Raw genomic sequence first — 27,926 nt, forward strand, 5'->3', positions numbered from 1 at the left:
TTTCTTTTTTTTTTCTTTTTTTGTTTTCCCGAGAATTCCCTGCCCGGATTGAAATTCCAGGATCCCAGGAGCAGGCTGCCTCCCTCAGCTGACCTGTGCCACCTCCACAAACCATTTATTCCTTTTGTTTAAATGGTGTTTTCCCCCACACTTTACATCAGGGACGCTGATGAAATTCTTTTTGATTTCTTCTTTTTCTGGAGTACAGCTGAGGAAGAGGACATGTGCAGAAACAGGCTCACAAAAAGTTGCCAAGAATAAATGGCACATCAATGCCCTGAAGAGCAAAGGAGAATCAAAAGGAAAAGAAGGAAGAAAAGAGTTTCAGGGCAAAAATAAAGATAGATAGTGCTAAGCAGAGGAGGCAGGAGAAGGAGTGAAAGCAAAGTAATGCATATTGACAAATCCTGGGATGTTTTGAGGTTAGAAACAAGGATAAGGTGGCACTTGATATACCTCATGGCAGTAAAATGACCCAAGATGTAAAGGCATCGTGTGGAAGAGATTTTGTGAGTGGTTACAGCAATGTTCATCTAATAAAGACTAAAAGCAGAATATCCCTAGTAATTGGAGAAAATACATTAAAATTCATGCTGCAGAAAGGGAGCAAAGACCTTTTCTTTATTTGTTTGCACCAATAATTTACATAAGTAGAACTATGCTGATATAAAACTTTTAAAGAAAGAACTGGCCTTGTATTTGGCAGCTTTTTTTAAGTTGGATTTTTATGGCTTGGCTAATTGTTCTCCTTCCTATAGTCCCTGAAGAATCCTGATTGGCTCCAAGTTAATTTGCTGAAAGCCAGAAATCTAGTAAAAATGTAATTTTACCCTTGCTAACAGCTGGAGAACCAAAATCAATTTCAGCAGCTTGCTGAGTAATGAAATTAGAGGGCTGGTAAGTGACAGGAGCCTCCCCATACGGAGTTGAAGGGCAGTGGCATCACTCTGATTTAACCCCTCCTGCAGACACCCCTCAGACAGTGCTCAGCAGGCAGCACCAGGCTGATCTCCCTGAGCTCAGAGGATGCTGCTGTTAAAGGCAGATCCCAGCAAGCCTGGTTGGAATCAAGCTCTGAGCCAAAGCACAAGGCAAGGTGCTGGATGAGCTCTAATCCCTGTCCCTGTACATCAGCCCTCTGCACAGCTCACACCCCTCCAGGAGCTGGGACTGGAAACAGTCCACAGGAGAGTTTGTTGTGCTCACCTGGGCCTCCCTGGGAAGCTGCCAGAGCTGAGTGAGCTGTTTAAGGATAATTTCTGCATTTCATTTGCACCCAAATTACTGTAGAAGGTGTAGGACAAGCTGCACCATTGTTACTCAGAGATCAGTTCTGTTCGTCCTGGAGGAGAAGATCTGAAAGGATGCTGCAAGAGAGCTGGCTTGAGTAAAACAACCCTCACTGTCCCCTTCCAGCTGTTCCTGAGCTTCCCCAGGCTGCTAACCAACCACCCTCCACAGAGCTTACTTAGAAAAAGAGCTGAGCTCATGACCAGCAGCCAGCAAAGGCTGAAGTTGTGAGTTTGTCTGCAGCAACCCAAGGTTTTGTAAAGGCAGAGGGTGAAAAGAACCCACTGAGCAGAGAGAGCTGTCTCCATCACTGCTTAGGGGGCATTTTTTTCAGAACAGACCTAGATTCCTGATGTTCTTGCTACCAGGTACACATATAACTCCTCTGAGAATGGGGAAGGTAGATATTTAAAACTGAAATCTCCAGAACTGTAAGCTGAGCCAAGGGCCCTGAAGAGTTAACAAATGCCCTTGGACTGTTATTGCTGCTGTTGTACTGCTTGTGTGGCACCTCCACCTTAATCCAGAGGATCCTAAAGCCTTCAGAAGGATGAGCTGAATGAACTCTCAGCTGCTTGTGATGGGCAGATGGGTGACAGACCTGGAGAGGCCTGCAGGGCTGCAGAGGAGCCCGCAGTGCCTCCAGGGCACAGGGAAACAGCCCTGCCACATGCAGGCCTTTGCTGGGTGGTTCAGTCATTGGGAAAGACAGGAGAATGCAAATTCATTATGTGACCATAATGAAACCCTCAGACTTCTCTCCTGCTACCCAGCTCCTCCTGCTCTCTTGGCACAGGCTGCAGGACTCCTGTTTCTCAGGGCAGCTGGTGGCAGAACAAGAGGGAATGGTTTTAAAAAATACTACAACAGATTTAGATTAAATAGCATGAAGGAATTGTTCCCTGGGAGGGTGGGGAGCCCTGGCACAGGGTGCCCAGAGCAGCTGTGGCTGCCCCTGGATTCCTGGCAGTGCCCAAGGCCAGGCTGGAAAGGGCTTGGAGCATCCTGGGACAGTGGGAGGTGTCCCTGCCATGGCAGGGGTGGAATGGGATGGGCTGTAAGGTGCCTCCAACCCAAGCCAGTCTGGAACTCTGTCATTCCCCTTTACAACCACCACAGCTCAGGCAGATGACAAAACACATCACTCTGCCATCAGGAACAGCACTGCCAGTGCAGGGGTTGGGTTTATTTTATTCCCCTTGAACATGATCTATCACAAACTCGGTAGTATTGCTTTTACAGATGATTTATTTTACACTTAATAAAACTGACTGCAGACTCTTGAGAAATAATGAGGAAGAAACGAATGCTTTGCAAAAAAATTAAAATGAAGCGATTTAAAGGCAGAAAGGAAGACTGGAAGATGATTACTTCATGCAACCACAGGAAGAATAAAATCAATTAGAGTGAAAGGTTCAAGAACTGGCTTAGGGATTAGAAAATCTGATATTGGAAAGTGGTTGATGAACTTATTTATTCTTTTTCAGGTTCTGAGTTTGAACCAGCCTACTTTATATGGCAGATGATCTATTTATCACCAACCTACAGGAACCTCCTTTCACATCACTAATTAGTGATGTTGGCAAAGTGAGTACTAGGGAATGATCCTTGCAGGATAAGGAGATTTGTGGATTGGAATCTCCTCTGAACCAATGGGCAGCAGCAGCAATGTTGCTTCCAGACAGCTGATTTATGTGGGCATGGAAGTGCTCGTTAAAATCCATAATGTTTATTTGCAATATGCAGCTGGCAGGGGTTCCCTGAGACCCAGCTCTGCCAGCAGGTGAAACTGCTGGGTAAGAACTGTCAGCAGCAGAATAAAACCAGTATTTTTCCATGGAGGTGAAAGACAGGTGAGCAGTGTCACTACAGGGAGAAAACAAAACCCTAAAATCAATGTATGCAGCTGTAAAGACCACAGCACCTTTTCCTCACCCTTTTCCTCAGTATTTAATCAAAACCAGAGCTGGATTAGAAACAAACTCCTGACTGGGTGTGCAGACTTCAATTTAACATAAGTTGGAAACCTTCAGAGCATTCATTGCATCTCCAGGGTGAGCACCCAAAGACATTTCTAGAAAAAAAAAAAAAAAAAACCTAATTATTTTTACATGCTGGTCACACCAGTTCCCTCCTGCTTTTACTCCTCAGACATAAGAAATAGAGACAGAAGCAACACCCAGAGAGAGGGAAATTAATTTCCCTCTTAATTTCATTTCTGTATTTCAATTCCATTCAGATCAACTGTGCATTACCTTCCTCCCTCTTTTATTATTTAAACTATTTTTTTCTGAAGAAAAAAATAGGAGCGAAACATAATAAACCACAAAATAAAACACAAAAATGGAAGAAATGGGGAAAAAAAATCCACTCACAAAAAACTAAACCCCAAAACAAAACAAACCCATAAAACCAAACACATCACACACACATTAAAACAAAAACAAAACAAAACAAAACAAAGAAAACCCAACAAAATACACCCCCAAAATAAAACCAACCCAGAGAACTATTACAGCAGGTAGTGGGATTAATTGCACAGATGAGCCACTTGAGGATAAGGGTAAAACCAAGTGGAAGGGAGCAGAATTAACCAATCCAATCAGAAGAATCTTGGAGGTGTTTGTTATTTCTAAAGGGTACAAGGCACTCACATATCTCTGCAAGACAAACCGCCATGCCCTTTATTTATATAACATTTTCATTCTTTGCAGGCAAGAACATTCTGCAAAACTGGGGACGTTTTCCCAGGCTAATCTAAGCTACCTCAGCATTTATGTTCTGGGTTTTTTCAGCATTGATGCAGGTGTATTTATTTATTTTTAACATTAAAAAAATAATTAAGGTAGAAGCTTGACATCTTGGCTCACAGCCCAGAGTTCTTAAAAAAGTTTGAAACAAGAACCCCTTGAGACTGGGCTGTAAGAATGTACAAATAAGAAGTTTACAAACAAAAATTGAAATGTAAGATGCCATTCTTCAGAAATTTTTCTTCTTTTTTTTTTTTCTCTTGGTCAGGGTCTCCATCCTGTGCATATTCCCCTGGAGGATTCCTTTCAGCAAAACATCCTGCAGAGAAGTATGAAGCAGCTTCTGGCATGCAACAAATTCTCCTCCTTTTGATTTACTGTGGAGGTGGGACTGTGTAGGATTTACATGCCTTGTAAACTCTGGATTTACAGGGAACACGGGTTGTAAACAGGCACTGTGTTTTGGTGAACATTTACTTTTTATATCCATTGTGATTCAAGCATGATTTAGTATGCATATTTGCAAAGTTTCCAAGAGGAAGTTGGATTAATTTTGCTCCATTTATGATTCTCTGCATCACTCACTCCAGCAGCCTAGCGTTTGCCAAATTTTAATCTGCCTAGGATTTTTAGAAATAAGTGTTGAATAAATAAGTAACTCACTAATCAGATGGGTTGGCCAACATCCCAAGGCACAATTAACCTGCCTCAACCAGAGCTGGGAGTGCTGAGGTGTGCTCTGCAGCATTCAGGATGAAGGAAACCAAACTCCCCTTAGTAGAATCTTCCAGCAATGAGATTATTTAGGTGACTCCAGTTTATTATAAATTCCTCCTGATCTATGCAGAAAAATAAGTGTGCCTTGTGCCTCAAGGGAGCATGGATCTAAACCCACCCTTGTTCTTTACAATGCATGTGCAGTTTGACTTTTTTTTGTTCAGGGAATCATGTCTGCAGTTAACCCACCCCCAATTCAAACACCCTGTGGGGTGACTGACCCCTCTGGAGGTCCTCACTCCACCTGGAGCACAGCATCCAGCTCTGTGCCCCAGCAAAAGAGAGACATGGACCCCTTGGGATGAATCATGGGGAGGTCACTAAGTTTGTGCCAGGGCTGGAGCCTCTCTGCTCTGGAGCCAGGCTGGGAGAGCTGGGGGTGCTCACCTGCAGAGGAGAAGGCTCCAGGGAGAGCTCAGAGTCCCTGTCAGGGCCTGAAGGGGCTCCAGGAGAGCTGGAGAGGGATGGGGACAAGGCATGGAGGGACAGGACACAGGGAATGGCTTCCACTGCCAGAGGGCAGGGATGGATGGGATAATGGGAAGGAATCCTTGTGGGAAGGTGGGGATGGAACTCCCAGGGTGGGAATTTTGAAAAGCCCCATAGCAGAGTGCCCACCTGAGCAGAGCAGTGCACACCCAGAGCACACCTTGGTGCCTGCAGCAGAGGTGCAGAGCTGTGCACTAGGTGGTGGTCATGAACCACCTCTGAGCTGCAGCCTCAGCTGGGCAGCGCTAAACTCCAGAGCACAGGAATGAAAAGCCTTTAAAGCAACAGCATCTGCCTGGTCCGTGCAGAGCTGGATTTCAGCCTCAGAGGGCACACTGGGGAGTTCACTCTGCCCAGGGCTGTGCAGACAGCACTCTCACACCTCTCCTGTGCAGGAGGGACGAGCAGGAGCCCCTGGGCTGCTCAGTCAGGAGGGTCTCCAGGAGGCACCCAGGCACAGCCAGTAGTCACTGTCTGCAGGAAGGGCAGGAATCTGCTCAGAGCACCCTCAACTCCTCTCTGACTATCACAGCAATGCTGAGGGTGGGGGTGAAGGGAAGAAGGCAGGGCCTCCCCACTGCCTCATGTGTCTGTGTCTGCTGGATGTGATAGTGGAAGAGATGCTGGACTCTAAACAAGGTTATTCAGAGTGGAAACCCTCCATCTCCCAGCCAACCTTACAAAAACTGCAGGTTAGCCTTTTCCTAGAGACTGGTTTAGCAGGCAACAGACTGAGATTTTCACAGCATCCCTCAGGGTTTTGTTCAGAGTAGAGAACTAGGCTGCTTTGTCAGGTAGAAAATGATTTTTCCACCATTAGTTTTTTTCCTCACTGCAACTGTGGTTTTTTTTAAAGACATACATTTCCTTCTTCAGAGGAAAAAATTCCAGACCACACATAAGAGCAAGCCTTTAAAAGAGCCCTGTATTGCTTTCCTGTTCCTAGAAGCAGCATGCCTTTGAAACAATGCTTCTCCTTAACTCCTTTGGGCAATCAGTCCCAGATGAGGAAGGTGAGGATAGGAGTGGGAGCAGTGCAGTGAGGCTGCAGCATGGAGTTAAATGACAAAAGCAATCTGTTTGGCTTGATTTAAACTTCAGTCCTTACATCAGAGACTGCAATAAAGCTGCAGGTCACAAGCTGCTCAGCTTGCTGAAGGACAGCCCGAGCCCTGACCCTGACACTCCAGCAGGGTTCCAGCAGCAGACTGCCATCCCCATCCTGGCCTCCTTGGGTAATTCCAGCAATAGACACAGGGACAGCAGCAGACAGAGATTCATCCACAATGCTGTATTTCAGACTAGTCAATTTTCTTTTCTTCCCTTCCCTTCCCTTCCCTTCCCTTCCCTTCCCTTCCCTTCCCTTCCCTTCCCTTCCCTTCCCTTCCCTTCCCTTCCCTTCCCTTCCCTTCCTTCCCTTCCCTTCCCTTCCCTTCCTTCCCTTCCCTTCCCTTCCCTTCCCTTCCCTTCCCTTCCCTTCCCTTCCCTTCCCTTCCCTTCCCTTCCCTTCCCTTCCCTTCCCTTCCCTTCCCTTCCCTTCCCTTCCCTTCCCTTCCCTTCCCTTCCCTTCCCTTCATATAATTAATATGTTGTCTTTCAGCTCTGCAGAAGCTTTTCTGTCCTAGCCACCTGCCCATGGAGCCAGCTGAGAATCTGGATATCTCAAAGCCCAGCAAGTCTTTGCAGCAAAGTATGTTTTTCACCCACTCTGAGCCGTCTCCTGATGGAAGGAGTTGTGCAGCAGAGCCCGTTCAGCAGCAGGAACAGTAATGGGAGTAATAGGGTAGTGCAGAGCTAACTGTGGTGCTTAGGGACTGTGACAGTGGCTGACACTGATTGATTAAGAGGTTGAAACTCCGACTGTGGCACTTGGCTGTTAAGAATAAAAGGAACTTTCACTTCTCACTCGTACACATCCATCATGAGCAGACAGGCGTTGGCTTCTCCTGTAATGACTGCGGTTCCTTCTGTGAGAGGGAGGCACAAGATGGAAATTCAGTTCCTTCTGTGATCTGAAAAGCATTTTAATTCATCAACTTTTCTGAAAGGATCTTCAAAGAAGAAATAACACTTTTTGATAACACAGCTGGGTTTCAGCATGTTCAGCATCTCAGCTATCAAAGACTCCTTCCTCGTTTGGCTGAGAACCTGGCTGGGGGTTTTGGAGAGGATGGCTGGGTGTTTTTCCATGAGGATGCAGCAAGGCAGGACAGCCACCAGCACCTACCAAAATGCAGCATCTGGAAAGTGTGTGCCAAGTTAAGAACATTCCAAAGCCCTGTCTTGAACAGAAAACATATATGGATGCTATGAAGGGCATCACTATGGGATCAGCTTGTGCATTACAGGGTGCTCTCATGTTTCTCTACTGTCCTGTGTATCCAGCTCCAAGTCTTTTGGTTTCAGGACTGACCCTGATGGTAGTTGTGTGATCTCACTAATGCAAGTGAGAAAGGCCCATGATCACAGAATCCCAGACTGGTTTGGGCTGGAAGGCTCTTTAAAGCTCTTCCAGTGCCACCCCTGCCATGGGCAGGGACACCTTCCACTAGCCCAGGAGGCTCCAAGCCCTGTCAGATCTGGCCTTGGACACTTCCAGGGATCCAGGGGCATCTTAAAAAAGGTACAAATGGGCCCCCCATTTTGTCCTCTGCCTTTAGCCTTAGGGCATTCTTATGCCCTCCTGGGCTGTGGTCATGGGCTGTTGTGGGAAGATGCCTGAAAACTTCATCGCATCACAACACTGAATCAACAGGAACAGGCCCATCCAAGTTGCTAGAAAATAAGGATTATCTGTAGGAATAATGGTAATACCACAAATCTCTGAAGAGGTAATTGTCCTTAGGAAGACAATATTACAAAGTCATTTCAAACTGCAATTCGGAAGTGTCACTAGAGACAGCAAGTATGAATGCACAAAGGAGAACTCAACCTCCACACTTAAAACAGCAGATTATCAGATGAACCATTTACTGCCTGGCTGGCTCATATGCAAGTGATTTGCTGAACCATTTCTCTTGGTGCTCTTGGCTTTGCCATGTAGGAACTGTGTTACAGTTTCCAGCACTGATCTCTCTTGTTCAGATCATAAAGCGACTTGGGGTTTTGTAAATTAGTTTCACATTTCCCTCAGCTGCATTTAGCTCTAGTTTACTTTGATCTCTCTTGCTCAATCCCAATTTTGGCCCACCTTCAAAAAAATAAAAGAATTTACATTATGGTCAAATTAAGGCCTGTTCAAGCATTTGCCGTTTTGAGAAGCTTATTTGCCTTTCCAGAAACAGCAAAATCTTACACAAATTTCAGGATGGTCTCAACCATCCAGGATACTCCCAAACTCCATCAGCCTCCTCAGAGTTCTGCCACAGCCTTCCAGAAAAAAAAATAGCTAATTAAGACTACAGTCACCTGCAGCATCATATGCTTGGTTCCCCACATCATCCTCCTCAGCTCTGCGTTCACTCTGTCTCCTCCACTTCCCATCCTTTGTCCTGAGGTGTGCTCCAGCTTTGGCCCCAGTGTTCAGCCAGTGTCACCCCTGCTCTCCGTGCTCTGAAATGCTGTGGCTGCACCAGAGAGCACAGCATCTTTTCTGCAAGGGGAAATGGAAGCTCCCCAAAAAGTCAAGCATTGTTTCATTCAGACCTTTGTTAGCCTCAGATCAAATACTGTACAAATGTAGACATTGACTAGCAGCATTTGAAAAATTAATTTATTTGCCAGGTTTTTTGTATTAATGACCCACCCAAACGGGTGCCAGAAGTTTTGATTGTTCCCCAGACACACACTGGCTCTAGTTCTCCAACAAGATGAGCATAATTTTTTATATTCTTGAACAAAACAGACTTCAAAAGCAAAATTAAAAGCTGCCATTTGCTGTGTCCACACTCCCAAGTTAAAACGAGCCTGCAGAGAGCGCAATAAACCCTCAATGCCTGTCTGTCCATACACGAGGGAAACACAAAGGGGTGAGAGCCCAGCCACAGCTGATCCATTCAGCAATCTGCACAGCTCTCTGCAGAAAGCTGCTTTGGAGTAGTCAATCAGCACAGGCAGCTCCGATGCTTTCCTCTTCCAAAGCTCGCCAGCCTTTCATGTAGGCTGGCTTTGTGCACAAGGAAAGTATTTTTAGCAATGCACTGAATGGTTTGACATTGAGAGAACTGAGGGACATTGTCGTGCTGCGAAAACTTGGATTGGTAATTCTGGTACTGAGAAATTTCTGGACCCAGAGAACAGCCTGGAAGCATTCATAGACACTATAATTATTCCCATTTCTACATCATGAATTCAAAAGAAACTCCTGTACTCTCATATCATTGTCCAGTCTTCCCAGAGATTGCTGAAATATTCCTGTGTGGACATCTCTTATTTCAGACTCAGGATTTAGGCAGACACAAGGTCAAGGACACTGGATGGATATTGAGTATTCCCTGGGACCGGTGCTTTGGTAAATACAAAACACAAATAGAAGCAAATTTATTTGCAAATGTAACCCAGTTTCCCAGAGAATACAGAGCCAGGACAGCAGCTGCATCCTTATGGCACTTACAGTCTCAGGAATGTAAGGTTTTGTGACTAAAGGGTGTTTGCACAGAAAATCTCTCCCTTGGTCATTCCTGGTGCAGGAAACAAACTTTTAGTGCCATAGCATCAAATGGGATTTAATTTGGGCAAGAAGCTGCCTGAGATGTGGAACACAGAATGGTGTGGGTGGATGGTGTCACTGTCCCTGCTGAGCAAAACTTCCCTATGCCACAGGCCCTTCAGCAGGGAAAAGGACCAAGCAGGTACAGATGAAGCTGCAAACTGATGTTAGTACAGACTAGGAAGGAGAGACCAGGTAGATATAAATACCTACAACCATGAAACTGGATTTTCACATGCACTACTGAAGTTTTCAGTCATCACATTGATATTCTGCCCATGCAAGCGCTGAATCCTGTGCTTAGTTAATTAGGAGACAAGAATTATCTATATCATATAAAACAGATCTGTGCCATTGCTTATTGCATGATGAAAACCTGCAGTCCTTAAACTATTCAAAGCAAAACATTCTTCATGTCTAACTGAAAAGTAGGATAATTAGTCATCAGCCAGATAAAGTAGGATAATTTCATCAACCAGAAGTCTTAAATGATGACTTGTATTAATTGTATATAATTGAAATGATAAATTCCCCAGGATAAATAATATCTCACTTGTAAATCCTACAAATATTTTTTCCCAACAATTATAATGAGTTCTCATTCATAAGCACTTACAGATTAATGCAGAGCTATGGATGTAATTTCTTTGCAAATGAAGCTATGTCAATGTCACTGCTATTCATAAATCTCTAGGCTCCATATTTTTTTAATGAAGTCTAACAGGTTATGAATCAAGGCAAATTTTTATTATTTGGTGTATAAGTCTTAAGAATCAGAAACAGGTTTTGTAATCTAATTTCTCCTGGGATTATGTAACAAAAGTGATAAACTTACAGTTAGTACAGCAATAGTTTTGACAGCTATGACTTTTTCTCCAGAAGAAAGTAATTTGAATTTAGATTAAGACACATCACTGTATCTTTCCTTATAAACTGTTGGATTAAATTTCCTGATTGCTCTGTGTGCACATTTAACTGAGTGAACCAAAATATAGAAATTAAAAATGTAGGAAGGGACCAGCTTCTGCATTCCATTGACCTTTATATTAGTTAAGCATTTGAATTTTAATATATGTGTGATACATACTTTAATTAAAGTGTAAATCAGAACTCTGACTTGTTCAGATTTATGAGCCGTGTCTCACCACAGCTCCATTCAACCTTTCCAGCATCAGCTCCTCCATGGCAGCACCGCTACTGCTGTGTGACACACCAGAGCTGATAGCAAAAGCATCTACAGGCTAAAGGTGAGAGCTTCTGGCCAGTTATCTTTGGCTTTAATTTAAATTTGAATATGAAGGCAATCAGAGGAAAATATTAGAGAGAGAAAAGAATTCAAGCTCGCTGCGCAAATTAATAGAGACAGAGGAGTAAAGGTCTCTTTATACTTGTACCTAATAATCTTATAGGACAGCCTGTCTGTGTCATCCCCCTGCCAAACACAGAATCACAGAATTATCAAGGTCAGAAAGGACTTTTAAGATCATTAAATTCAACTACAGCCCAGAACTACCACCCTGTTCACCACTGAACCCTGTCCTCAAGTGCCACACCCACGTGTGTTTTGGGTCACTTCCAGGAGTGAGGACTCCCCCACTACCCTGGCAGCCTGGTCATATGCTTGACCATGCTCTCCATGAAGAAATTTGGACAAGCACATCCGTGTAAAGAGTTTACACAACTCTAAGTGCTCTGAGTAAATGTATTGGGATAATATGGGTATGCTGTCTTCCCTGCTGCTGTGGAAGGGAAAGGGTGTCTTCCAGCTTTCAGTACCATTCCAGTTTCTTTTTTTTAAAATTCCATTTTCTTCAATACCATTCAATTTTCTTATTCAGAAAAAAATGAACAAAAGCCCTAAAAATAACCCACACTCTACTCCTCCCTTCCCAAACCAAAAAACATTCCCTCAGCACAAACCCCTGTGCAGGATGTGATGCTCAGAAACTTGCCTACATACACTTTTTATGCAAGTGGAACACAACAAGCACATCTTTCACAAATAACCACTCTGGAGGATGTTTAAAAAAATAATATTTCCTCATATTGGCTGTTTATTCCTTTTACAGTAAGTTGTATATTTATAGTAGCTGAAATATGTTCATTGCAACTGCCATTACTAAGTCCAGCATGTTCCCTTTCTCTCCTACCTCTTGTTGTACTGCACAGTTCTCTAATATGCTAAAAAATACCCCTTCGGTGGAAGAAATCTTATTCTGAATTTCATTTGACTTTCATTACATCACTCACACGACTAAATGAGTCCTAGAGCAGCAGCTTGGATGGAAGACTTCCAGCAAACTGATTTTTTGTTTGGATGACACTTCTCAAGGGGGCACCGAGCCTTACACAGGAGAGACCACCCTGTCATCCTGCTGCTCCTAAAAGGGGTGCATGGCTCAGCCCCGGTCTGACAGCCCAGGGAGCAGCTGTGTTGTGTCTGGAAAGCAAGATCACAACAGAAATTAATCCCTGGCTGGAAAATTGCTGGAAGTTTGCTTAGCTCAAAAGAAACTCTGAAGATGTGAGGCTGTACTTTTTCCTGTGTGAGATAGTGGTACCCAGTATCTTTCTGACTCTTCGTGCTGATGAATGCAGCGGTAGTGCTGTGAATTTTATCTGGGTTTAGATCAGATGATGCTTCTCTTTAAAAAGAGACCTTTGTCCTCTGAAGATGAGAAACATTCTTGCAAGTATTCATCATGAATGACAAAGGCTTTAACGATGTTGTCATTCTGGCCTATCTGTAACTCTTAGATGTTGTTTTCCCTCTGCACAATGTCATCTGAGAAGAGCAGGATGATTTGGCTGCAGGCTGAGTCTCACAGCCCCTCTGCTCCCTGCCTGATCCTGTCTCTTAGCCTGACATAGGCACAGGGAAGGGACGAAAGTCCAGAGAGCAGAACTAAAGGAATGAAGGGAACATGAAGGGAATGAAGGGAAATGAGAGGCTACAAGTAGCTACAAGTAACTCCAGAGCTAAATAATTGCAAAATCTCAGAATGGTTTACTTGGAAGGACCTAAAAGCCCATCCAGTCCCACCTCCATGGCAGGGACACCTTCCACTGTCCCAGGTTGCTCCAAGCTCCAATGTCCAGCCTGGCCTTGGACACTGCCAGGGATCCAGGGGCAGCCACAGCTGCTCTGGGCACCCTCCCAACCCTCAGGGAAGTTCTTCCCACAGGGAAAATTTCTTTGTAAAATCTAATCCAAATCTACTCTCCTTCAGGTTGAAGCCATTCCCTCTGTCCTGTCCCCCCATCCCTTGTTCCCAGTCCCTCTCCAGCTCTCCTGGGGCTCTGAGCTCTCCCTGGAGCCTTCTCCTCTCCAGCTGAGCACCCCCAGCTCTCCCAGCTGGCTCCAGGGCAGAGGGACTCCAGCCTGGCATAAACTCAGCTCCACTTGCTCTGGTGGCAGAGAGCTTGGAGCTGATGGCTTCCAAAATTTCTGCAGCTCCATCTGCTGACACTGGAGTCCTGTTTGCAGAGCCTGCACTGGGAAAGGAACCTTCCCAGGCTGGCTGTACCTTTGTCTCTGAGCTCTGCATACTCAGCCACCACCCTGGGGTGCCAGATGTCACAGGGGGTGCAGACACAGGTATGACCAGGGCAGCTGCTCTCCTACCACTGAGCACGATTATACACAGCCCATGGACACCTTGGAGCCTTAATTCTGCAAACACTCCCTGCATGCCTCTGATTTTGGATGTGAATGTTTGCTAGACTGGGTTTGGGCTCACCAAATCCTGACCTGTTGTAGGTACCATGACAAGAGCAAGGTGAGGTAACAGCCTCACCAGAGGGCTGTGAGACAGAGGTCAGGCTCAACCTGGTGGCTCTAGGGAAAACTGGTGACCTGCACTGCCCAGTATGTGTGAAGGGTGTATGATCCCCCTTGTGCATCCTGCAGTTTTTACCTGCCAGTTTCAGAGAACAGCACAGGCTCAGCTGCAGCATAGTGCTCACCTCAGCAGTCCTCACACCTTCTTTTTGCAGCCAGGCTACATCAGTTACATCAGTTCAGAACTAAAGGCAGTGCCCATCAGCCTCTCTTCTACGTTGACTTGTAAAACTCAAAACACCTGCCCAGGCAGAAGGAACACTACCAGGCAGGGAATGGGTGCTGTGATGTCCTCCTTGTCCCACTGCACAGCACGTGAGCACCCTATGAGCACCCCCAGACTGCAAACCCAGCCTGTCCTTAGGGCCAGAACAGCCCCAGCAGCTTTGCAGGGGCTGGTTGAGCAGCAGGTTCTGCAGTGAGATCATGAAGCAAGGTCATTGAGGAGATAACTTTGCAAAGGCAGTGAATTACAGCAGGCAGGACTTGGGCTCAGGGCAAGTGGAGCTGGCACCCTCCTAGCCTGGCTGAGAAACTGGTGGGGCTGCAGCCAGGAAAGCTGAAGGGGTGCAGGTGTGGGATGCAGCTCCTGGGAAAGTGCTGTGGTAAGAGAACTGCTAATTAATTCAATACCAAAATACTTGCTTAGGTAGAAGGCTGTATCTGAAACTCATGCAGATTGAAACAGCAAAACTGCAGCTTCCACACCACTCTGAGCTTTGCAGTCCTCTCCTGAGAGCCCCAGAGAAATGAATCTTAGCAAGGGAGTGAGAGAACTGCAAACCAGTTCCCTCTCAGCCATATGTGGTGGGATCTCCATTCAGCCCACACAGCAGAGCTCCCACCTTATCCTCACAGCAAACTTATCTCTAACACTGTCCTGAGACCCATTCCCCTCCTCTGCTTCAGCCAGAGCCCTCCAGATTCCCCCTGCAGGGAGCAGAAATTAATTTCCCTTCACACATCTGAGTGGTAGAGAGCACACATATCACTGCCCCTGGGGAATGTAAAACAAATTGAGGAGCACTGGCGTGCTCAAAGCCTTGGAACAGCTGCATCAGTTTTATATAACAGGTTGTGGTTGTCTCTGACAGCTTGACCTTGACAACCAAGGCAAAGTCATCATTTCCCTGGAGCTCCTTGCCCTGGGCAGGCTGGTCCCTTCCCTGCTCCTCTTTTCCTCTCATCCCACCCTGTCTCCCTCCCAGCTGTGGCTGCTGTTTGTTTCTTCCCAGTTACCAAATCCAGTTTTGTCCTGGACAAGAATGGGAACACACTGCTGCACCATCACCCCTCCAAGAGCTCACACAAAGCAAGGAAAGTGGTTGCTTCCCAAGTCAGCTCTTCTTTCCCTGTGCTGCTGCAGAAGCACAGGCCATGTTCTTATAGGTTGTTGTTCCTCGCATTTCAAACAAGGAGGGAGAAAATTGGAGCAGTGATGGTACCCTGGGGTCCTGGTGATCCAGGGAAGCTCATCTGAGCTGCACAGCACCACGGGCTGGGCACAGATGTGCCACAGGATCCACTCAAAGTGCTGAAACCCAGGAAACACAGAGGCTTTTGTCACTTTTCCACTTTACTCCTTATTAATGCTTCACCCAAAAATGAGCTCTTCAGAAGTTAATGGAAAACACCCAGTCAGCATTAAATTCTTCCTGCCAGTTTTTGATGAAGAAAACCCCTAAGGTTGTAATTTCAAGCAATCTGTTTGGATACACATTTTTATTCCTTATTGCTATTACTTCTGCTTCTATAGAAGACAAATAATGTAAGATTCAATTCCTTGAGACTCAAGTTTTGCACAAACTTATTTAGTATCATCCTAACATACAGCTTACCTTAAGTTAGAGCTTGAATATTTCTCAGTACTTCTACAAATAAATCATTAGATCTGTACCCATCATTTAGCAGCCCATCTCTGCCTGTCCTAATGAGCAACACATTGCATTTATCACTCCTTCTGTCATCATTTATCATGGTGTAGTCCATTAAAATCCTTGAACAAACCTCTCCCCTGCACTGAGAAGCTGCAGGATTTGACCCACTTAAATTTAATAAGAGACAGATTCTTTCTGAAGTCCCTCTGATGTTAGTAATTTGCATGGGTTTCTTTTTTTAGATTAGGCATTATTGCCTGGCATTTAAGGCTCGGATAATTAAGTAGATTTACATTTATATTTATATTGTCTTATTATTTACTCATGTCTGTTACTTAAAGCCTAATAACAAACAATGACATTATTACTCAAATACTTATGATATCCATAATTGAAATCAGGATCCAGTGCAAATGACTGCTTATTCTGATTTGATGGATAAATAAACATTCATCAGTAAAAGCAATGAGGACAGCAAACAAAAAATAAACCCTCACTCTCTTTATCCTGTGTCACATGGCCAGGACATGCAGCATTGCCTTAAAGGTGGGAAGAAGCAGACATCAATATCAAGGATGGGAAACAAGTTGGAAAGTCAAATCTGGTATAATTTTAGACATGAAGGTCTTGGGATACAAGCAAGACAAGGTTTGAGGGAGGAGATAACATCTTTATTGCACATAGGGATAGAATGATAAAAAGAAATAAGCATCAGGCTCAAAATGCTTTTTCAGCTTGCATGCTGTAAAGCTTGTCTGCTCTTCCAAGTATATCATTATGTCTCAGCAGAGATACTATCTCTCCCTGCAGACTTGATAATGCTTAAAATGTCAGCTCTTCTTGAAGATGTCTGCTTTGCACCTTCCATCTGTTCCCACGGACAAAGCTGTTGTCCATCTCTGCTTCCCACCCCTCCCACAGCAATGTGGGAAAAAGTAGAGAAGGGTTTCCAAATAAAATATGTCTCTAGATGAATATTGACCTCATTTCCATACCTAAAATTGTTGGCAGAGACCACAGAGCATGGGTATTGTATGCCTGCCATGTGAAATACTATTTATAGGAGCCAGCTCTCTGAGTAGGCATAAGAAAAAGTTACTAGTTGTTTCAGTGCAATATGTGTACAGTAAAATTAGTCTATAATCCTTAAGAAAAATCTTCTACTAGGAAGCAAAAAAAAATTAAGGAAAAAAGAGTTGGTGGGTGTAGCAAAATTAGTTTGTGTTCTTTCTAAAAAGAAATAAGAAAAAACTAAAGGAAACAGGAAATACCCTAAACTTATATTGCAGATGCTTAGATAGCATTTCTTTTGATTAGAACTGTACAAATAACCAATCAGGCTTTTGTGTTCATGCAGCCTGCCTAAGGGATGGCATATTCCCCATGTCTGAGAGGAAAGAAAGGTAGAGTTTAGCCAATCTGCCAAGTCACACCACATCCCTACCAGCACATGGAACTAAAACCTTGCTCCTTTCCTGAGGTGCCCATCCCACCGTCCTTTGGACAGAGCAGCCCCAGGAAGGGCCAAAGCCAAACCGGCCCTGCCAGGGGAAGTCCCACCATGTTTTACTGCAGGCAGAAGGGAGGGATGGGAGGCCAACTAGGACAGCTACAGCTGGACTGTGTGTGTCAGAAGAGGAGGAGAGTTTGGCTACAGAAAGCCAAACACGCAAGAACACAAGTAGGGAGCTCTGGTGGTTTCCCTGGGCCGTGGATGACGGCCGGCACAATGCCAGAGGCTGTGCCCGCTGTGCCTGTTCCCACTCCTGCTGTATCTATTCCTGTTCCTATTGTCCCTGCTCCCACTCCTGCTGTTCCCGCTCCCGCTGTCTCTGTTCCCGCTCCCACTGTCTCTGTTCCCACTCCCGCTGTCTCTGTTCCCGCTCCCGCTGTCTCTGTTCCCACTCCCGCTGTGCCTGTTCCCAGTGCCAAGGCTGCCAAGAAGCAGAAGGAGGCAGCGAGTGCTCCCAAAGGCTGCAAGCCCGTGTGGCCTGGAGGCACCAAGCTGATCACCAAGGCTGTGTCTGTCTCTAAGGAGTGCATGGGGCTCTCTTTCAACGCGCTCAAGAAGGCGCTGCCTGCAGGCCACTATGAAGAAAAATGAAAAAAAAAGCTGGCTGCCAAGCCCAAGAAGCCAGCAGCCAAGAAGCCCAAAAAAGTAAAAAGTGGCGGCAGTGAAGAAGAGCCCCAAGAAGGTGAAGAAGCCAGCAGCTGCAGAAGCCAAGAAAGCAGCCAAGAGTCCCAAGAAAGCCAAAAAGGCAGGCAGTCCCAAAAAGGGGGAACGCCCCAAGAAGGCAGTCAAGAGCCTGGCTAAAGCAGAAGTGGTGAAGCCCCAAGAAGGAAAGCCTAAGGCAGCCAAACCCAAAGCAGCCAAGGCAAAGAAGGCAGCACCAAAATAGTGTTCTAAAAGTTCCATTCTAATTTTTTTTTCCTGTTAGTTTTTAATAATAAAGTTTTCCTTTATACCCTTCAAAGTTTAAGCCTATGCTACTTTCCTCCTAATCCTATCTCACAACAGAAAATGAATAAATAATTCTAGTGAGTACACTACAACACTAAACTCACCACACCAATCATAGCCACGGTTGCAACGCAGACTCTTTGAATAGGGTGTGTAAGAGCTGTGTAAATCATTAAACTCTTCCTGCTGCACAAACCACGAGTGTTGTGCCATTCTCCATCTCCCACCATTGCAACAGCCAATGAGGCACCTTTCATACCCAAACCATTTTGCGGCTTTCTGCTAGGGTGAGGAGGCCTTAAGTGAGAACAGGTACAATTTACATCCCTCAAGTGGTGCCTGGAGGCCTCGACATCCATGGGAACGAGGCACAGGGATCAGTTTCCAGTTCTGGGCTGGCCTCTCTGCCAGCATTGCCATCACCCAAACACAAGGGATGGGTCCCAAAGAAACACACGGCACGTGCACTCCCAGGAGAGATGCCAAGCCTCCTGCCAGGCACAGATGGGCAGGAGCTGCTGCCTGGGGCAGCCCAGCCTTTGTCCCCTTGTCCCTGTGTGCTCACAGCCATGTGCCAGGAGATATGGGAATATGGGAAGGGGCTTCTGGTCGTAGAACAGCTGGCCGGTGTTTTGTGTTGTCCTTGCTTTTGGGCTGCTGCTGAGGCTTGATGGCTCTTGGCTTTGGGCTCCATCTCTTTGGTAGTTGTGTGGGGGACAATATCTTTTAGGATGTGGGTAGTAGTTGCAGTTTGGTGCATGCTTGCTACATTCTACTGGAACTCTACCAGGTCCTCTGATGTTAGCTGCTTGGGGCCTTTTTTTCCCTGTACTTTATCAAATTCCAGTTTCTCTATCTCCTATGCTGCAGATATATTTCCTGGAGTTATTCTTCTTGATAGCACTGACAGACAAGCACATCTTCCTTGGTATCATTTCCGGTGATGAACCCATATTTGTTTTTCATATTGAACCACATCACTGTCCCAAAAAATTTGGTGGCAATGACCTTTTCACTTTTGCCAGTGACTTTGCGTCCATGGCCGTGCTGCTGGATGTGCTGGCGCTGCTTGTGGCGCTGCTGCTGCTGCTGTGACAGGCAGGTGGCAGCGGGCACAGAGGACCAGTGTGTGCGGCTTCCTCTGCTCTCCTCTCCAGCAGCACAGGGGAGGGGCAGCATGGCTGGGGTGATGTGGCATTCTGGGGTTGGCAGCGTGGCTAGCAGGTGATGTGGCACTCTGGCACTCAGGGCGCACCTGGAGCTGCTGCCATGGGCGCTGCTACCATTGTCAAGGTTGGCTTTTTCTCCTAATTTGTCCTAAACCAGGACACAAGGCCAGCAGGAGCCCTCGAGGCCAGACCACTGCTCCCAGCTACCATATCCCTGTTCAGCTTGGAGCCAGTGGGGCTGCCAAGGGCCGCCCCAGTGGCCACAGGTTCTCCATGGTGGCACCTGTTATAGATAATAAAGAGATTAAGCCGAATTAAGTATAATCAAAAATAAATGATAATTTATTTTGTGACTGGGATATGGTCCACGACAGCCACAATTGTAAGGGACAACACTGAGCCTGGGGTCGGCGCTGGGTGAATACACCGTGATCCGAACTCTACTGCTTCGGATCCCCCAGTGTTCACAAAACTGCTTTGGTCAGCCCAATTTTTATACAATTTTTTCTTTCCTGGAGCAGAGGTCTTTGTCTTCTTTCCTCGATCCGCATATTCATATGATTTTCTTTCACCACTTGGGCTGGACAAAACTATATTCTGGGAGATGATGAATTCTGATGAAGGCGTGTCCTGGCTTTCAGGAAGGTGGTATTGAGATGTAACTTGCCTGAGATGTAACTTGATGGTCTTAGTTTACAGGAAACAGGGCATTCAGATGTATTTATCCCCATGGCTCTGGTTATCACAGTTGTGGGTGCTCATCAGGTTCTCATCGCTTGGGTGTTCCCTGGACAGACCCATCTTGCTTCAGCTAGGTCCATTTAGTTGTTAATCTGGGCTGCCCTGCTTTTGTTGGACGTTGCAATGATGTGATGAAGCAATCTGTGTCCTTTTTATCTTTGGTCCTTTTTTTGGTTTCTGAGCTTTATTATTTTGTTCATACAAACACTGCTTATTCTACATGATTGTACAACTTTACAGGAATTACATTATATCATATATAAGGGCCTGCAGCCATGCGGTCTCCGCCATCTTGGGCACACGCGGGCAGCCATGATGTGGCGGGAGCCATCTTGTGCAGCAGCCGTAAGGACGGGGAAACTCAGAGAAGAAAACTTTTCCTGTGACAGGGGAGGGGGTGTAGGGGCACGAAGAGGGGAACACAGAGGAGAGGTTTCTGACTGAGGTTTAGCAATTGTCAAACATGCATCAGGACTCAAAACATATGAAACAAACAAGAGAATTTCATCACTGGTAAGTCCTCCCAATCTGCAGCTCTCTCCAAACTTTCTCCAAGAAAATCAATGCTTAGAAATGTGCACTTACTAGTGCAAACATATGTTCTTGAAAGAAAATACAGGTACTAACATGGTGTAATAATGTTTTTAAATGGCCTTCATCATTATTTATGTCAGCATCTTCCAGATGTGATTCAGGCAATGATAGGAGCACGTGTCATTTGTGTCTCTGCTCCTCTCTCAAGGGGAAAATTAAGTTATGATTAAAGCTGTGCCGTCCCCCAGCCCATCCACTCCAATGGAGCTCTGCATCAACGAGCTGTTGGGAACCTGTGGAAAACTCTTTCTCTGTGTTACAAATGAGAAACAAAAGTCTTGATACTCAGCAAAATTTAGACTGCTTTATTTTATATAGATGGAGCAATGCAGCGCTGGGAAAATGTTCCACCGAACTTTGGTTTGAAGCTCCTTTTTATGGGATGGTTTCCTTGTAGTAATCAATAATTGTTATTTTTTTGTTGTCCTAATTTTGTCAGGTAAGTAGTGGTGGTCAAAAACATCTGTAGGACCTCTGGATGACGTGAAGTCTCTAGACAATTTGCCAAGTCTCATAAATAACCATCTGGTCTTGGTAGACAATGATTGGCAGAAGTCGGGAAGTTTTGTCTCAGTAGATAGGCTGCAATTGATTACACAAAGGCAGGAAATCTGATTTTGCAAAATCTGTTGGGCTGTGTGAAAGCCTTAGTTTGCAAACATAATATTCATAACATTTAAAATTTAAATCAGAATTTTAAACCAGAATGATTTAATAATGTATTTTCCTTTCTTTAGTGTCATGCTTCATTTCAGACCTCAGTATTCTGGCTTATACAAACCCCAATACTTTTATGATTAACACGAATGTTTTATCAATTATCACACTCAATAATATTGTCTTTTCCCCAGCAAGCATTACTTTCAAAGTCATTGATGTTGGGTTTTTTGTTGTTTCTTTGCTTTTAGAGCTCCCTGAGTCAGCAGGAGGTGCTGGTGGCACCCAGCACAACTGGGTTTGTGGAACTTGAGAACAAACTCAGCCTCAGCCACCAGCACCATCTCTAGTTCTGCTGTGGGAAATCCTTTGGAGACAGGAACCAACACAAGTGGGGTTTACTCAGACTCCAGGAATGACAGTGCTCCACCTCAAGTGTCCTTCATCAAAGATTGTCAGCTTTTTTTCCCATACTGAAGCATTCCACACACATTTTCCTGCTGTCTATCAGTACTGGGAAGGATCTATCACCTTCTGTGGTGCATCTGGCTGCAACCAGTAACTTTGCAATCAGAGTAAGCCAAAATCCCTCCCTGGAGTAGAGCCCAGGGGAGTTTGTGCTGCTGTCAGGAGCCCTCACTGACAGAGAAAGGCATCTCCTCCCTCCCATTCCCTCAAAGCATTTATGTCCCATTTTTGGATTTATTTTCCTTACATTAGATCAACTGGTGTTACTAATATGCTTCACAGCTCCTTTCTAGTAATGGTGACACAGAGGAGAGTTTAGTGTTCTGCACACTGGAGTCTTATTTGTAAATAAAATTAGATTTTACATCTGCCCTCTCCACCCTTCCCCAGAAAGGTCATCATTCCACACTTGTTCTGTTGGGGAAAGCTCTGACTCCTTCAGATGGCCCTTTCCATAATCAGTGTTTCTCTTCATAAACTAGAGATTTCCTCAGGAGATTGAATACAGACTATTAGCAATGAACCAAATCTCATGAACTGTGCAGGGCAATTAGCCCTCAGCACAGGAACCCCTTGTGCTCTGTGGAGGAGCGAGGCCTGAGGGCCAAAAAGATCTAAAATAGATCCTCATCCAGAGACAGAGCTCCCAAATGAGTCCCCTTATAGTTGGTGAGAAGAGAGCTGCCCCCATCGTGCTCAGTTTCTTCATGTTAATAGCCTGAACCCCATTGGTCTCCTTCCCTTCTTTTGGTTCCTGGGCCCTCAGACTGTTTGCTCTGTTGCTTTATCCCACCCCTGCCATCCCCATATAAATCGCCATTTCTCCCCAGTTCGGGGCAGCTCTCATCCCTGGCACCCTTCACAGTGGCCTCCTATAATAAAGGCTCTGTTTCCAGTCCTGTCCTTTATCCCTGTGTCAGCTGGAGTGACTTCACAGGAGAGCTAGAAATCACTGGAACTGCAGTCATTAGAGCTGAAGTCATTAGAGCTGAAATCACTCAAGCTGCAGTCACTAGAGCTAGAAATCACTAGAGTTGCAATCACTGGAGCTAGAAATCACTGGAGCTGCAGTCACTAGAGCTGAAATCACTGGAGCTAGAAATCACTAGAACTGATATCACTAGAGCTGCAATCACTGGAGCTAAAAATCACTAGAGCTGCAATCACTGGAGCTAGAAATCACTAGAGCTGCAGTCACTAGAGCTGAAGTCACTTGCCTATAAGGGTGAGTGCCCCGAGGATGTCCCTTCTGGATGCTGCTCCAGGAGGGTCATGGCACCTGGGGAAGAACTCCCACTGGACACCCAGACTGCAGCAATGAACCCTGCACAGAACCAATTTCATTTCTCACATACTGTGGGCTCACTAACCTGACCCAGGGTCACCTGTAAGCACAAGGAATCTCACCTGAGACCAATTCTTTACCTAGAGTGAGCCCGGGGTTTGTGTCCCTTGGGGCTGGCCTCAGTCTGAGATCAGAGACTCAGACTGAGATCAGACACTGCTGCAGGCCAGCCCCAGCCCCAGCAGTTCAGCCCCTCCATGCCATCCCCTTGGCTCCTCCCATGTTCCAAGGAGCTCAAAGTCCTGCTGTGCATTTATGCACTGAACACAATTCTTGGCTGCCACACAGGAACTCACTGATGTGCAAAGGCTCTGGTCCCACCCCTCCTGTCACAGCGTGTAGGGCAGGCACCACAGTGGCATCCTCTTCCTCTCCAACCTCAACTAAAAAGGGAAAATTCATTGCAGATGTTGTCATTTTTAACCCCCAAATAACAGGATCCCTAGCTTATGGGAAGAGAATGTGCATGAGAAAGAACTGTGCTTTAGAAGACAAAAAGCTCGAGTTTGTGACTTCAGCTTCATATCACTGAAACCAGATATAATTAAATCCTGCTCTTCAGTAGCCACTTCAAAATGAATGTCTCTGTGATGCAGAGAAAACTAGAAGTGTGAAGACACTTTGTATTTGACCTCAAAATCTATTTTTACTCCAGAATCCTAATTCTCCACGGCTGGAACTTTCTCCTCCCCCGGCATTGGTGGGAGCAATGGAAAGACAAAGCCAAAAAAGGGCAAATGAATGGAAAAAACATCTCCCTAGGTGTGAGACTGGTCTGCAGAAGGACACAGAGGGACACAGAAGGACAATGTGTGTGTGCCTCCTATGGCCAGAGTGTGCCAAAGGTATTGGTGTGCCAGGAGCTGCCCAAGGGAATAGGGCTGGAGGGGGCTCAGTCCTTCCCTTGCTTTCCAAGATGCCCTCAGCTGACAGAGGCACTGGGACCTTTGCACAAGAGGCTCTCACGCTCTGAAGTTGAAGAGATATTGCAGAATGGCCCTTATTACAGCTTTTTACCATAAAATCAGTCTGAAATTTACTTACACCCTAAATCTGTTGTAATTGATGTAACTGACTGAATAACTTACAAAGAAATAACAGAGAATTAAAGTCTGCCTGGGATATCTTGGAAGAAATGTAAAAATTGGGGCCCGTTAACAGCTCCCTACCCTGCTCTGGTCCCCCAGTGTGAGGGAAGGAGCAGGACCCAGGCTGAGGCAGCCAAAGCCTTTCCTACATCAGGCTCACACAGGAACGCTGCCATGGGCTGGCCAGTGCCTGCAGTGACCCACAGACACGCATTTACACACAAGGAGATTGCCAACAATTCCCTGCTCCAGAAATGGAACCATTTAAAATACAAGGTAAAAACAACCTTCTCCCCCCTGTCCTGCTATTTCAACTCTGTTATATACATTCCAGTCCAAACCTGATGCTTCTCTCTGGAATAGACCCACTCATATTTCCAGCAAACACACAGAGGAACATTTCTTCTTCTTTCCAACAGCTCATTTGGTCCTGCTCAGTCTCTGGGATCACTGGATCTCCCAAGGAATACCACAGCAGAGTGCAGAGAGGTCAGATTTTATCAAGGCAGGAGCAAGTAGAGCTGAGCAGAGCAGGCCTTGCTCAGGCAGGTCAGAGCAAGGCCACTTCCATCCTGGGGAACACACCAATCATCTGAGTTTTTGCACTTACAGAACAGACACCCCAAGTCAGCTGTAATTCTTTATGAGGTTTGCAGCTGTAGTCTTGCTCCTGAGTTTATCAGCTTGCACAGCTCTTGTGTAGCTGTTCCTAATTCACCTCAACCAGGCAAGGGGTGGGGTGGCCACAAGGGACCAAAGGGAATAAATGAAACCTATTTAAAAGAAATGAAAAAGGAATACAGCCCAGGCCTGAACTCTTTCCACGGAGACCTCCTGTGCATGTGGAAACACACACACACACAGATTATCCAGCCAAATAAAGTGGAAGGAGCATTCCTGGACAGAATAAAGGGTGCAGTGCTGACTGCTCCTGTTCCCCCTTGAACAGGGACTGGAAAAAGGCAAAACTCTCCTCTGGTTCATCTGGAAGCAGAAGAATGTGAAATTATCTCCTGAAATCCTTCCTCTTGCTTTTATCAGTTGCACTGAGCAACCCTTTCCAACCTTTCCCAACCACAGATGAAGACAGCCTTCTTCCTAGCAGAGTATTTTCCTCCTAATAGTATGCAAAGCCTTCCCTAAAACTTTCTTCATCAATTACCTGTCTAGAAAATGAAGAGTCGGTGCTCAAAACTGCCAGATCCTTAATATGATTGACTGTGGCTGGTTTTAGTCAGCAAAAGGTCTCCCAGTAACAAATGACTTGTCCATTTGTTCTCTGACAAGAAGCACAGTCGAGGCCTGGATATCATTTGTGCTCAATCAAATCCTAATGCTGATGGAAAACTTCAGGTTTTGGTGATTCCTGATGTGCTCCAGTGGGGCTTGGAGAAATGTGTCACCCCTGAACGTGTTCAGGATGGATCTGGAAGGCCTGGAGCTGTAAGACAGGAATTAACCGGAATGACAAATTGCACAAACATGTGTTTCTCAGTTGGCACTTCCCTGTTACACGCTTTCAAAACCGCTACCTATGGAAAACAAAAGATAGATGGAAGATCTTTTACTAAATGGTTTTTATAGGAAAAAAAAACAGAGAAGTTTGATGTGTGCAAGCTCACAGATAGTCCTTGTTTTATAGCTGAGGAACATAAATAATTTTTCCCTGCTAATGGGATTTTATGATGTGAGATACAGAAAGATTTGCCCTTTATTTTAAGGACATCCAAATTAAAGGAGTGACTTGAAGAGTAGAGATTGGCCTGGGGATATAGTGAATACAGCATACTAACTCTCACCATATAGGTGATGTTTACAAGATTTTGAGATGCAATTTTTACAATGTAATGAAACTTGAATATGACATAAAAACATGTTAGATTTAATTTCCCCATTTTTTTGTGTACACATTGATCAAAATAAGATTGACTGTAGAAAAGAACAGGTTATTGTTTTGCCAAGAAAGGTTGGATCAGATGATCCTTGAGATCCCAGCCAACCTGGGATTCTAGGATTATTAAAACTGCAGAGAAACAAACATCTGTATCTTACAGCTATGTTTTTCCTTTAAAACATTTTGCAAAATACTTACAGCTGGAACAAAGGCAGAAAATTGTAACACTGTAGCTTTTGGGGGAAGGAAAAAAACAAAAAGAGCCACAAAGAAGTTCTGATATTCATTTCTAAATTCTAATAAATACTTTGATTATATTATGCTTTGCCAGATCTGGCCTCCGACTTTGGACTTCATCCAGTTCCCTGAAGAACAAGAGGAAATCGAGCTCAAAACTGTGCCTGTGCTCTTTTCTAAATTGCAAAATACAACCCACCAATTTCACTGGCATTTTTCTCTGCATCATTTGGCAACACCACTGGAGGCATTTTCCTGAAGCAGAGAAGCAACTCTCCTTTTTGTCTATTTAAAATTTCAAGTTATTGCTCAGGGACATGCCCAAACTTTAAAATAAGGAGCAGTAACTATGAGTTCACTATTTCTACTTGGACATTCCTTTAAGAGTTACAAAGCTTCATCTCTGTACTTATAAATTACAGAACATACATAGAGGAACACCAACACCTTTAAAGACAGCTAGTAAAAATAGCAATGTGAGCTTTTACTTAGAGTCTAATATTCTGGTATGGCCTTGGTCTTGCAAATATTCAGCACATGAGCACTCCTACTAAAGCAAGATTCGTCCATAGGCTTTTTCACCGGTGGAGTTTTCTTTTATTTATATATATATATATATATATATATATTAAGGCAACATATTATGAAAGTTGGAAGGAGGAAAACAACCCAGGAGCAGGAGGTGGGGTCACCATCAGTGCCCACGGATGGCCTTGACTCAGCACTTCAGCAGAGACACTCCAGTGAGGCCAAGCCAGAACTCTGTGTCAGAAAAGAGAATTAATTCCATGTTTTTTCCCAGTACTCCCACATGAACACCTGCCCTCTCTAGTGCAATACCCTGCAGACATGACTACACCCAAAAATCATTGCTAAGAAAAGGTTCCAGCATTTTTCACTAGGTCTGTACTGCCTTTCTAACCCTTTCTTTGCTTGTTGGCAGATGATGATGTACAGAATCGCATAAGAAAACAAAACATAAAAAGATAAAAATTAACTTAATTTACACAACCAATAAGAAAGTTTAAAGCAATGATAGAAAAATAATATAAAGGCTAGATACATGAAATGCCAGTTCAACGGTATTAAGCTTTGGCAAACACTTAAAGAGCATAGCACCAATAAAATCCAACGTCAGCACAGGCTTCAGTAGGCATGAGCCGTGATGAAAATGTAGATTTTGGCAAGAAAAGTGGTGTAGGTTCCCTGCCGCCAGAGTTTCATTTCCACATCCAGGAGGAAGTCCTTGGGCTCCTTGACCTGGCGCTGCAGGTAGACGATGCCCGTGTAGGCGTTGAGCCTGCGGCTGCTGAAATAACCCTCCTCGTTGCCCTTGGTGATGCTGAGCACGATGCTGTCCCCGGCGTAGGCGGGCGAGGGCCCGATGCGGAAGATGTGCGCTGGCACCACGATGTTGGTCTGGAAGTTGAGCTGGTAGTAGGTGATGCGCACCGGGCTGCTCTGGCACTCCAGGTAGTTGAAGCAGCCGATGCGTTCACACCTCCTAGGAAAGAGGCCTGAGGTGATTCAGAGGCCAGGGAGCAGCAGGGAAAGCATAAAAACTCTGGGGCATTGCAAAGGATCAGGCCGATGCCTCGGG

General features: G+C 45.2%; 2 protein-coding genes and 1 pseudogene across 7 annotated transcripts in view; 1 reads left to right on the forward strand and 2 right to left on the reverse strand.

Annotated features, from left to right (window-relative positions):
• The window catches only part of LOC306807311 (uncharacterized protein), a 1,031,843-nt gene that overhangs the window by 206,223 nt on the left and 797,694 nt on the right, over positions 1-27,926 (reverse strand). The window lies entirely within an intron of this gene.
• Positions 17,387-18,071, forward strand: LOC306807275 (annotated as a pseudogene). Its single transcript has one exon. The product of its transcript is annotated as an uncharacterized misc_RNA (transcript).
• FBLN2 (fibulin 2) overlaps positions 26,681-27,926 on the reverse strand; it is a 91,151-nt gene continuing 89,905 nt past the window's right edge. For all 5 annotated transcript variants that reach the window (XM_079316758.1, XM_079316757.1, XM_079316760.1 and 2 more), the window contains exon 17: positions 26,681-27,830. In XM_079316758.1, the coding sequence (XP_079172884.1) occupies positions 27,473-27,830 (358 nt within the window). In that variant the 3' untranslated portion in view covers positions 26,681-27,472. The remainder of the gene's footprint in view (positions 27,831-27,926) is intronic.

This window comes from Erithacus rubecula, assembly GCF_903797595.1.
Source record: "Erithacus rubecula genome assembly, chromosome: 13".
Lineage (NCBI taxonomy): Eukaryota > Metazoa > Chordata > Aves > Passeriformes > Muscicapidae > Erithacus > Erithacus rubecula.